We start from the raw sequence: 12,132 nt of genomic DNA on the forward strand, positions 1-12,132 counted from the left end.
AAAGAAAAACACTGATCAACCCCAGTGAAACACATTCACATGCACAACCGAAAAACAGACAATTTATAGTCAAAAACTGTAAAATGATATTCCCAGAATTCTCTGCTTGACACTGCACATTTGAAAGTATTTTGTTTAAATATTCATGTTTTTTAATAGTTAATCGTTTTTTTATCAGTTATGTACATTTGGGCTTTATGTTACATCTTCTGTTGTTTAATGAAAGTTTATTGCATTATTTAAGTATCATGTGTTACCATGATGGTGTTTTGTGTTTGCATGAATTCTGTGCTCCTTCTATTAGTATATACTTCTGCTTGTGATGAGCTTTGATTCTTCACGTGGCTTTCTCTTTTACCACCCGCATTATAATCGTGGTTGTCCGTATGTTAAAGGTACAAAACAGATTTTAATAGCAGTGTGTGTTGTTGAATTTACTGGTTTACATTCAAATGTTCTTGTTTGTAAATTACAGTATTATACTTTAAATGTGTTTACAGCTTTTCTGTATCTTTTACAAAATTATTCTGGCAACCACAGCTGCCAAAATGATTTTGTAAAAACTACAGAGTTGTTTTTACAGTGCACGTCAAGCCGTTCATCAGGACTGATGTTCTACAGAAAGACTTCTGAGTGATTTCTGGTCTTTGGTGGGAGGAAAACCAGATCAAATGTTCTCTGCCAGAGTTGAGTCTAAACTTGTGCTACTCATCCATCTGGAACAAAGAGCATGTGACGCGTTTCCTCGCCCACTCTTTTCAAACAGGTTGAAGTCTTACTTAAAAAAGCAAGTTTGATGTGCTGCTCACCCCATAATTGGTGGCCAAAAGCTTGAAATAACATCTTGATTCTCCAAAATGAGCTTCGCCTTGGTCCTCTGTGGTTTGAAGTCGAACCCATTTCTTGCATTATGTGACTCTATGAAACCTTGCAACATGGGCTTCTAAGAAGTCATGAACTAATTTAAGGTTTAGCCTCCAAAAAATGAAAGGGCAGATGGCTGGAATCTGTTTGATGCAGCCTGCAGCCATCGTTCCATTATAATGTGAAATGCTGCAACTATTCAGTTTGTAGACAATGAAACAGAAGTCAGATGCAACAATGTTAATCTTTGGAAAATGTTTTCTTTGCACATCATCATGATTATGAATTAATGCCAGCATTGTTGTCACAAAGTCGTTTGACATGAGGTGAAGAGGAACACCCTTTCCCAACCTGCCCTTATCAATTCTGGCTGCCTATAAAGTGGGAACATAGTGAACCCAGACTAAAAGAGGAAGGAGTACAGCGAGGATTCAAACTGGTGCATTTCAGATGGTAAGCAAATATCTGCTTCTTCTAAGAGTTAATATCTGAGAAACACTAAAGTTACCCAGCCTGCATTTCCACACCGCTGTAAGTATTAGATTATTGTGAAAGGCACTATTTGGGGAGGGAAGTTTGGGAATAAGCTGTAATGCTTGCACAAAATGTGTACAAAGTTTATGGTTTCATTTTGTGGCATCACTCAAAGGGGAACGAGTGCCTCCAGCACAAATGGAGGTAGGTTTTTGTTTCTATAAAGCTAATTTGGACAACTGCGCTCATTGCACTGTTAATTTGGCAGTCGGACATCACCGGCATCCTGGATAGAGAAGCTTTTTACGTTATTGGCTCATAGGATTTATAGTGTCCTTCATGAAGTGGTTCCTATTTAGAAATTCTGCATGTCAAAGAAGTAAAATATCAATTGCCTTAATATTAGTTTTTTTAAATAATGCTACACAAGGAGGATTTTACTGTTTAAATTATGGATCAACACTAGTTTTTTAAATAGCTGCGGCACATTTTACATCATGTTGTTTTGCCCTTTGACCCAAATACACAGAAATATCTGAAATGTTCTGAGTTTGCTATTGAATTATTAATTATATAGTATTATAATATTATTTATTTATTCTAAATCATTAACAATGTCATCAATGATTTAAAAATTAAATAATTAATGCTTTAAAATGTAATTAAAATATTGTTTATTTATTAAATGTATTTATTTATTTTTAATTACTTAAAATGTAATTAAAAAAAATTCATTATTCATTAAAATAATTCATTTAAAATTATATATATATATATATATATATATATATATAAAATTTAAAAGTATATATACTATTAAAGTAAAATTATATACACTATATAATTTCATTTATAATATATAAGTATAATTTAAAAGTAAATTTAAATAGTTGCTGTGCAGTATTACTTTGTCAGCAAAACTGTTTTGTAGTTAAAATGCATCAATGTTACATGAATTATTATTAATAATTATATAGTACTATAATATTATTTATATATTTGAAATGATTTAAAATGTAATTAAAATGATCATTTATTCATTTAAAATATGTATTTGTTTTGAATTATTTAAAAGTATAATTTAAAAGGACATTTACATAACCAGGCAGTTTCTGTGCTGTCCCAATGTCAACAAAACATATTTTGAATGTAAATTTGGTGTTGATTTTGCTTGTGTAACATTGTTTTAGTTCTTATGTTTGGGGTACTGACCTAAAGAAGCAACCTTGTGTTTGTGAACTGTAGTAACCTCAGTGCCTTCTCAAAGCAAACATCACTTTACGGCTGAAAACACTTGTGAGGAACATTCCAAATGTAAGCGATTTCCACTAACATGCACCGATTCTCATGTCATGGCCATTTCTTGTTCCCCAAAAAACTAGATTTATTGCAAAAACACTTCTGTTTCACAAAGAACATGTTCGTCTTTCCTGAAATGTAAAGACATATAGCTTTCATTCAGCATCATTTTGTGTCAAAGGTCACCTATTATTGCATACGGACAATGCGTTTGCTGAAAGACATTGTCTCAGAGGAGTAATTACCTCTTGACGCTTAGCCCACAGGGTTTAATACAAAATAAATGAAGCATTTGTGAAATCTTTCCGCCTGCCTGAGACTGTCTTCTCTGAAGCGAGGTAAATCAGCCGGACCCTGGGGTCAATGACCTTATAAAGCCCATTTGCGGGATGGTTTGTTTTGATCCCGTTTGTTCCTGTTGGTTATATCTGGGGGACTAAAGACAGCTGCCTCCAGCATCTCTCTCTCACACACACACACACACACACACACACACACACACAACAGATGAGAGTGTGCCATAGTGTGTAGATGTGTGTCTGCAGGAGAGACGTGTGTCTGAAGATATTAATCCTCTCACTGTTTTCATATGCAGAGTGTTAAGGGTACACACAAACACACTCAGAATGGCGTTATATATCATGCACACACACACACAAATGGCAAGGTAATTCTGGTGTGAACACACAAATACATCTTCAGAGTGCTGCCATCCATGCGCACGTATTCACACACAGGGCAATTTAAAGAGACGCGCATTCAGATTCACACACACATACACACGACCTCCAAGAGAGTGTCCTCATTTAAGCTGTTGGCCACTGAGTCTCTACAATATTACACGGAGTAGTAATTAAATGTTCACATGTTCTTGTATTTAATATAATTGAATTAATCTGAATAGTTATTATATTAAATAGTAAACAGAATATAATTAATATACATTGATAATACATTAATTATTATGAATAATTATACAGTATTATAATATATTTATTTAAAATAAAAATTTAATTAATTAAAAATTAATTAATTAATTAAATTAATTTATCATTTAAGTGATTTAAATATATTTTGTCTTTTAAATAGATGTAAAATTATTATTTATTTATTTAAAATTATTTTAAATTAGTGCAAAATTATAATTTATTAATTTAAATTATTTCTTTTAAATTAAATGTATTCATGATCAATTATTTAAAATTAATTGTACAATCACCATTTATTTATTACAAATTAAATTTTAATGCATTTATTGTTTACTAATTATTATTTAAAAGTGCATTTACATAAACAATTAAAATGCTGCATCCCAGTGTAAGCAAAACTTTATTATTATTTTTTTTTTTTACAGTACTGGATATTGCTTGCTATGTTACACTTTTACTGTTCATCATACATAGGTTTAGTGATTTAAACAAAACTCAAAATATAACTCATCCCAAACCATTTGAACAGTATATGAACGAAAAACACCAGAACAGCATTGCAACAGCCCAGAACACTGCCTAAAAACTCTCAACAGCAACACCCTAGAAACCACATAATAATGTTCTCATTGGGGAGGCTGTAAGGATAGAGTCTCTCTCTCTCTCTCTCTCTCTCTCTCTCTCTCTCATTCAGACGAGGCACGCAGTCTCTCCTCCTCTGCACTATAAACACACACACACGCAGACACAGACCCTTCACACACACTGCTACAGAGACGAGAGACGACACACTTGGACTTCTTTCACTGGGCATTTTCTTCTATACGGTTGAAAGGCAAGATCATTCTCTTATTTGCTTGCTGTCTCTATATATTCAGCTGCCGCTCTGGAGAAGCTCTTTGGTGCAGGAGAGAAAAGCTGCACCATCAGTGGACAGAAAGCGTAACTCTGATCTGATCTTTAAAACTAATGCACGAGGAAGGGTTTTTGGTGCGCTAGTATTAGATTTGAATTGACTTACATTATTTTTTTATTTAATATTTAAAAAAAATATATTATTTCAATTTATTTTGTATTATTTTAATTACTCTTTTACTTTATTAATTTATTATCTTTACTCCATTTTAGTCCATTATATAAACTTGTGATGTCAAATTATTTTAAACTTGACTTCTATTTCTTCTTATTCACTGATTATGTGTGTAAGTATTGAATAAAAAAGACATGGAAATTGGGAATATAAATAAACTTTTTCATTATTATTTTCATTATTTTTTAACCTTTTTGATCCTGGACTGAAAAAAAAATGGTGTAGAATTTACTTTGAAATACATTTCACTCAGAAATTAATAGTACATTTCACAAATTATTTCTACAAAAACATTACTACAGTTGAAAAACTAAAATAGTATTTTCTTGTAAAACATACTTTAGTAATCTTTGTTTTATTCACGACTTTGAAACATAATTTGACAGTTTGGTTGACCTTAGCCTTATCTCAACATGTCTCTTGCATACTTAAATTAAATGAAGCACCTAAATTGTTGATTTTCAGGTCTGCTGAGGAATCATGGGACTGCTGAAAGTCTCTGTCATCTTTCTTCTTTCATTAATCACAATGACTTTAGCAGAACCGCCTGGATGCAAGATCCGCATCACCGACAGAGGACTGGAGATGCGTAAGATATCTGACAATAAGCCCAACATTCAGACTTAAAATGCAACTATCCTTTAGGAGTCTATAAAAGTCTCAGACTGGCCTCTGCTTGACGTCTTTACAGTGAAGGCCGAGACAAAGAAGTTCGTGGAAGAAGAGTTGAGTAACATCACCATGCCAGAGATGCGTGGTAAAGAGGGCCGTTTCCAGTACACCATCAAAGAGTATGTGTGACCTTCCTTTATCTACTGGATTTCCACCGTCATATACTGTATAGTCATGTTGCACACAGCGCCCTCATGTCGTCATTCACGCGCACAGTAAGCGTCAGGGTTGAGCACCATTCAGAAAAGAATAAAGAATGCCATTTAAATTCCAATTCAGTTCCTGATTTTGAACTGAGGTAGCAAAGAGGATGCAGAATTGCAATTCGAATTAATGTAAGGAAGTAGACTTGATAGATAGACAGACAGACAGACAGACAGACAGACAGATAGACAGATAGATAGATAGATAGATAGATAGATAGATAGATAGATAGATAGATAGATAGATAGATAGATAGATAGATAGATAGATATACCAGGATGCTGTACTGATTTTTTTATTTTTTGGAATTGAAATTCAGTAAATTCTTCTTTTTGACATTCCAAATCAAATTTCCTTGTACAATCCTGTTAAATGCCCAATTTTGTCCCATTTGTCCCATTCGTAATTCAGAAGGGGGTGATGGTGCCCTTTAGGTGTCAGTGGCATTAAAAAGGCCTACTAAGTATGGACTAGAATGACAACCACAAGGGCTGAACGAACCTATGAGTCATAAACCTATGAGCTTCATAAAACCTCCCGCCTATGGAAGCCCGTTTCCGCCACTGAATAAAAAAATTAAAAAAGGATATTGCGACTTTTTATCTCACAATTCTGACTTTTTTTCACAGAATTGCGAGATATAATGTCACAATTGTGAGATAAAAACTCGCAATTCTGACTTTTTTTTTTGCACAATTGCGAGTTTATATCTCGCAATTCTGACTTTTTCCCCTCGCAATTCTTATAACACGCAATTGCGAGTTTATATCACGCAATTCTGACTTTATTTCTCAGAATTGTGAGTTTATAGCTCACAATTATGATTTTTTTAAACTTGCAATTGCGAGTTTATATCACACAATTCTGAGAAAAAGAATCAGAATTGTGAGTTTATATCTCGCAATTCTGACTTTATAACTCGCAATTGTGAGTTTATATCACGCAATTCTGAGAAAAAGAATCAGAATTGTGAGTTTATATCTCGCAATTCTGACTTTTTCCCCTCGCAATTCTTATAACACGCAATTGCGAGTTTATATCACGCAATTCTGACTTTATTTCTCAGAATTGTGAGTTTATAGCTCACAATTATGATTTTTTTAAACTTGCAATTGCGAGTTTATATCACACAATTCTGAGAAAAAGAATCAGAATTGTGAGTTTATATCTCGCAGTTCTGACTTTATTTCTCAGAATTGCGACTTTATGTCACGTAATTGCGAGTTTATATCACGCAATTCTGACTTTATTTCTCAGAATTGCGAGTTTATATCACACAATTCTGAGAAAAAAAAATCAGAATTGTGAGATAAAGTCACAATTTTTTATTTATTTATTTTTTTGGCGGAAACAGGCTTCCATACCCGCCGGCTCTAATTCTGCACTGATGTTTGTTTAGTGTGAAGATCACGGAGCTGAACCTGACGTCTGACCTGCGCTTCCAGCCTGATGTGGGGCTGCTGTTCGAGGTGCAGAACTCCTCCATCACCCTCAACTTCCAGAGACGCATCCTTTACTGGCTCTTGTGAGTCTGAAGAACACATCTGCAGAAAGCAAGCAAAAGACGTTTATGATTTGAGGTCACAAGCAACTGAAAGAAAGGAGTCTTCTATTCAGCAAGGACGCATTCAATTGGTCAAAAGTGACATTTTAAATGTTACAAAAGATTTCAGTTTCAAATAAGTACTGTTCTTATGAATTTTCTATAAATCAAAGGATCCTTAATATAAACAAATATCACAGTTTCCACAAAAATACATCAGCACAACGGTTTTCAACTGATAATAATCAGTTGAGCAGCAGATCAGCATATTAGACTGATTTCTGAAGATCATGTGACACTGAAGACTGGAGTAATGATGCTGAAAATTCAGCTTTGATCACAGATTAATTACATGTTAACATGTATTGCAATAGGCAACAGTTACTTTAAACCATGATAATATTTCACAATATTTACTGTATTTCTCATCAAATAAATGCATCCTTGATGAGGTGCCCCCTTTCTCTCCATCAGTTATGATGAGGGAGCCATCAACGCCTCCGCTGAAGGTGTCAACATCTTCACAGTCCTCCATCTCATCAAAGACAAGGACGGACGTCTCAAGATCTCCAACGTCACCTGTGATGCATTCATCACCAAGATGAGGGCCAGATTTAGCGGGACCCTCGGGTACACCACTCTATATTCAATGTTGAGCATGTTTATTGCACATGACATGATTTGATTAACTGTACAGCTTCTTTATGAATGAAATACATTGTTTGCTCAGCATTTTGCATGTTTGTCTGTTACATGGCATATTCTTATGTGTCTCTAAATATTCCCACAGGAGGGTTTATGACTTTATCGGAACGTTCCTGACTACAGGAATGCGCTTCGTCTTAAATAAACAGGTTTGTTTGCTTGTTTTCTAGTCAGGATTAGCTGATGCTTGTACTGGTGCTCACAACTTTAATGACATTGTAAGAGATTTGAATCAACTTTTGCATATATGTCTCTGTCAGATTTGTCCTGCCTTGAATCATGCTGCACTAGTTCTGATTAACCAGCTACTGGAAACAATCCCAGGTTAGAGAACAATGCTGATCATTGTAAAACTGTTGTGATATATTGATCTGGCAGACTCGTGTGTTTACGGGAATGTTTTTTTCAGTGCGCACGGAGGTGGACAGTTACGTGGGCATCGATTACTCACTGCTACATGACCCCGTGGTGACAGAAACTAGCCTTGATATGGATTTTAGGGTGAGTGATAGATGACTAGTTACTGAACTTTATATGCAAGCTTCAAAAATATGAAGCAGCACAACTTTTTTATAGTGATAAAAATCAGAAATGTTTCTTGAGCAGCAAAGCAGCATATTAGAATGATTTATGAAGAATCATGTGACTCTGAAGACTGGAGAAATGATGCTGAAAATTCAGCTTTGATCACTGGAATAAATTACATCTTACAATATATTAAAATAGAAAACAGTTATTTTAAATTAGTATAAATATTTAACAGTACTAGTGTTTTTACTGTATTTATAGGCAGCTTTGTTGAGAATAAGAGACTTCTTTCAAAAATATTACAAAAATCTTAAACCAATCTTATTTGCCATTTTTAAATATATTATATATCAGTGCCATATTGTCATTGAAAAAAAAACATGGTGTTACCATAGTACATGTGCAAAAAACAACATCGAATTATAATGATAATTTTCAAAATACATTAATACTTGGTTTTGATTAATAGATTACATTAATAGAATACATTAATCTAAAACAAACACTCACCATTATACATTTCAAAATCTACAAAAAATAGCCAAAATATATGACTAATATGGTAATAGTAAAACTGGAAAAAGTTTTAATATAAATCTATAAATTAAATAATGTAAATCTTAACTTGTCCAAAACATTACAATACATTTTTTAATTTGAAAAACATAGTGCTGTTTACACCATATACTGTAGCATATATTCTACACACACATATATATATATATATATATATATATATATATGTTTTTTTATGAGTCAGTGTGACTTATTTATTTTTTTGTATTTCTCTCGCTCTCTCATCTACACAGGGCATGTTTTACGACCTGAAGAATGAGAACGAGACACTCGTGAACTATGCTGTGAATCCGGTAGTGAGAGAGTATGATCGTATGATCTATCTCTCTCTCTCCGAGTACTTCTTTGACAGCGGCCTCTTCTCTTACTTCAAAGGCGGACTGTTCCAAATGCAGATAGCAAACGAACGAGTAAGACGCCGTCTAATACATTTCAAGAGCATGATACAAAAATAAGACAAAAACAACTATTGCTCGACTCATTTCAGATGCCCAAGGACTTAGAGATGCTTCTCAGGACCACCTACTTGGGGACAATCATGATGCTGGTGAGCAAAACTAAGATGTATATACACGGAGCCTAAGGCACACCTGTGCAATAATCATGCTGTCTAATCAGCATCTTGATATGCCACACCTGTGAGGTGGATGGATTACCTCGGCAAAGGAGAAGTGCTCACTAACACCGATTTAGACAGATTTGTGAACAATATTTGAGAGAAATAGGCCTTCTGTGTACATAGAAAAAGTCTTAGATCTTTGAGTTCAGCTCATGAAAAATGGGGGCAAAAACAAAAGTATTGCGTTTATAATTTTGTTCAGTGTAAGTACAGCAGTCACATAGCAACCCCGGCAACCATCTATTCTCTATCAGAACCCGGCTCTCATGGAGCATCCTCTGTCGCTGGAGTTAGAGGTCACATCTCCTCCTCGCTCCACTATCAAGACCTCTGGTGCCAGTGTGGCTGTCAACTGTAACGTCAAAGTGTTGGTTCTTCCTCCAGGAAAACCAGCAGTCCAGCTCAGCAGCATGACCATGGTGAGAATTATACACATATCGTTTCAGAATGAAAGAATGCTAGAAATGCACTAAATTTCACCTTGTTTGTAGGAAGGCAAGTTCAACGCAAAAGTATCGATGAAGGGCAAGCACTTGGCCATTCATTTAGATCTGAGAAGGTGAATATGACGTGCAAACACTGAACTGTTTTTGACATTTGACTAATATTGATTTTGAACTGAGAATCTGTTTTCAGGTTCAAAATTTTCTCCAATCAATCTGCTCTCGAGTCTTTGGCTGTAAGTTTGCGTTTCCACACAAATATATTCAATGCAAGACTGATCAAGAGCAGATAGTCAATGTAATAAATATTTTTCCTTCAGCTTATTCCATTGCAAGGTCCGCTGAAAACGATGCTGCAGATATCAGTGGTGCCTCTCATTAACAGTAAGTGAAACAATATATTATATATTAAATGACACGTATACCACTGTTCAGATATTTGGGGCTGGTATTTAATGTTTTTGAAAGAAGTCTCTCATGCTCACCATGGCTGCATTTTCTTATTAAAAGAAAAAGTAAAAAACAGTAAAATTATGAAATATTATTACAATTTAAAACAAGTGTTTTCTATGGGACTATATTATAAGCTGTAATTTATTCCTGTGATCAAAGCTGTATTTTCAGCATCATTACTCCAGTCTTCAGTGTCACATGATCTTCAGAAATCATTCTAATATGCTGATTTTTTTTAATGCTCCTGCTTCATAATTTTAATTAAACTATTTTCAGAACAGCATTTGTTTGAAATAAAAAATCTTTATACATAATACATGTTTTTAATGTCAGATTTAATACTTTTCTTTTTGAATAAACAATTTCTTTCAAAAAAAAAAATTCCATTATTTTTTTTTTGAGAAAACATATTCACCTAAATTATGTGAATCAGAAAATATAATGCATCTAAATGCTTGGTCATGTGTTTTCATGTAAGATTACATTAAGCGAGGTGTGCAGATCCCTCTACCGGACGGGATAGACTTCATCGAAGAGGTGGTCGAGTATCACAATGTAAGCGGCTGGTGAAACCTTTAACATCATAAGTTTAAGATACAGACATTTCGATATGTTCAGCTGTGATTCTCCATCTTTGATTTCACAGGGCTACATCATCGTGGGGGCAAACCTACACTTCAGAACAGGTCTGAGAGAAATAATCGAGAGGAAGCTGTCGGGTGAAACAGACAACTCAATTTAAGACCAGAGAAGAGCCGCGCTAACATTACTGCATGTGTAAAGCCATGCACAGATACTAAAATAAGGAGCAATAAATGGAGAACTAACCTTCCAGCAGAAGCATGATGTTTGTTAACTGTACAGAACATTTGATCCTCAAGACCTGCTATCGTTACTGTCAACATCAACTCTAAATTTGCCCTATTTAGTCTGTGAATACGCATTCCTGGTGTAATTGTGTGCAATCTGCACTTTACTCTGAAGAAAATTTCATCTGACATGCTATTTTTTCCCTAATATCTCCCCAAACGTAAATGCAATAATTTAATGCTGAATTTTGGCAGTGTCTATTTATAATGAGTGCAAATGACCAAACTTGTTGGCAAAGGCTGTTTTCACTATTGCTTAGGTATTTCACCTTTAGCACAAATAGCATGTTACTTCTATTTACACTTTGTGCAAACAGCATCTATCACTATTTGCTCTCAGTGTAAATACGGTCTAACTTGTTACACTTAGTGTAAATAGCTGTTGCATAACGATTACACCAGTATAAGCAAATAAGTATATATTTACAAAAAGCAGCGTTAGGATACGTAGAGATGCTCTTGAGGAGAGCAGATCACAAACCAATACAGAGTTACATTCAGACATGACTCGGTTCTACTATCAAACACCCACCATGGTATGAAGAACCAAACTACTTTATTCACATTTCAGAAGCAAAATGGGTTGCAAATGCAGGTTCATGTTGACTTTACACAAGTGACTGAACCCCAAAAACACATGTACAACTCTTAGATGTATAAAACAAAATGTATTTGTACATTTAGTTGAATTTTATAATTTTTTGTACAAGTTTTATCGTATATTGATCGTTTAATATGTGATTGGTTTGCCATCCTCATATGTGAATGAAATCACTGTACCGCTTTATTAAAATTACTTGTTAAAAATCAGGAAGTGTTAACTGTTTTTTATCTTAAAAGTTTAGTTCACACTGTGAAAAATGA

At 34.3% G+C, this 12,132-nt stretch overlaps 1 protein-coding gene across 4 annotated transcripts; it reads left to right on the plus strand.

The window, feature by feature from the left end:
• The first annotated feature begins 1,284 nt into the window (after positions 1 to 1,284).
• LOC107587597 (phospholipid transfer protein-like) lies at positions 1,285 to 12,079 on the plus strand. 4 transcript variants are annotated; one of them, XM_016275437.1, is made up of 17 exons: positions 1,493 to 1,542; positions 2,584 to 2,652; positions 5,122 to 5,245; positions 5,348 to 5,447; positions 6,932 to 7,057; positions 7,550 to 7,705; positions 7,866 to 7,929; positions 8,041 to 8,104; positions 8,190 to 8,281; positions 9,118 to 9,294; positions 9,372 to 9,431; positions 9,758 to 9,922; positions 9,995 to 10,062; positions 10,140 to 10,182; positions 10,267 to 10,330; positions 10,878 to 10,954; positions 11,046 to 12,079. In XM_016275437.1, exons 3-17 carry the CDS (start codon positions 5,137 to 5,139, stop codon positions 11,139 to 11,141), a joined length of 1,461 nt encoding a protein of 486 aa, XP_016130923.1. In that variant the 5' UTR covers positions 1,493 to 1,542; positions 2,584 to 2,652; positions 5,122 to 5,136; the 3' UTR covers positions 11,142 to 12,079. The 4 variants fall into 4 exon arrangements, with proteins under 4 accessions (XP_016130926.1, XP_016130923.1, XP_016130925.1 ...); XM_016275440.1 differs by lacking the exons at positions 1,493 to 1,542; positions 2,584 to 2,652 and adding an exon at positions 1,285 to 1,395; XM_016275439.1 differs by lacking the exon at positions 2,584 to 2,652 and having other exon boundaries at positions 1,501 to 1,542.
• Positions 12,080 to 12,132: the final 53 nt, after the last annotated feature.

The sequence above is a fragment of the Sinocyclocheilus grahami genome, unplaced genomic scaffold (assembly GCF_001515645.1).
Source record: "Sinocyclocheilus grahami isolate Dianchi unplaced genomic scaffold, SAMN03320097.WGS_v1.1 scaffold94.1, whole genome shotgun sequence".
Taxonomy (NCBI): domain Eukaryota; kingdom Metazoa; phylum Chordata; class Actinopteri; order Cypriniformes; family Cyprinidae; genus Sinocyclocheilus; species Sinocyclocheilus grahami.

Bases quoted from the DNA above. Each gene is read 5' to 3' on its own strand.
- LOC107587597 (XM_016275440.1), top strand. From the start codon at position 5,137: ATGGGACTGCTGAAAGTCTCTGTCATCTTTCTTCTTTCATTAATCACA. The intron at 5,246-5,347 runs GTAAGATATCTG...ACGTCTTTACAG, and splicing joins CGACAGAGGACTGGAGATGC to TGAAGGCCGAGACAAAGAAG. The intron at 9,295-9,371 runs GTAAGACGCCGT...GACTCATTTCAG, and splicing joins TGCAGATAGCAAACGAACGA to ATGCCCAAGGACTTAGAGAT.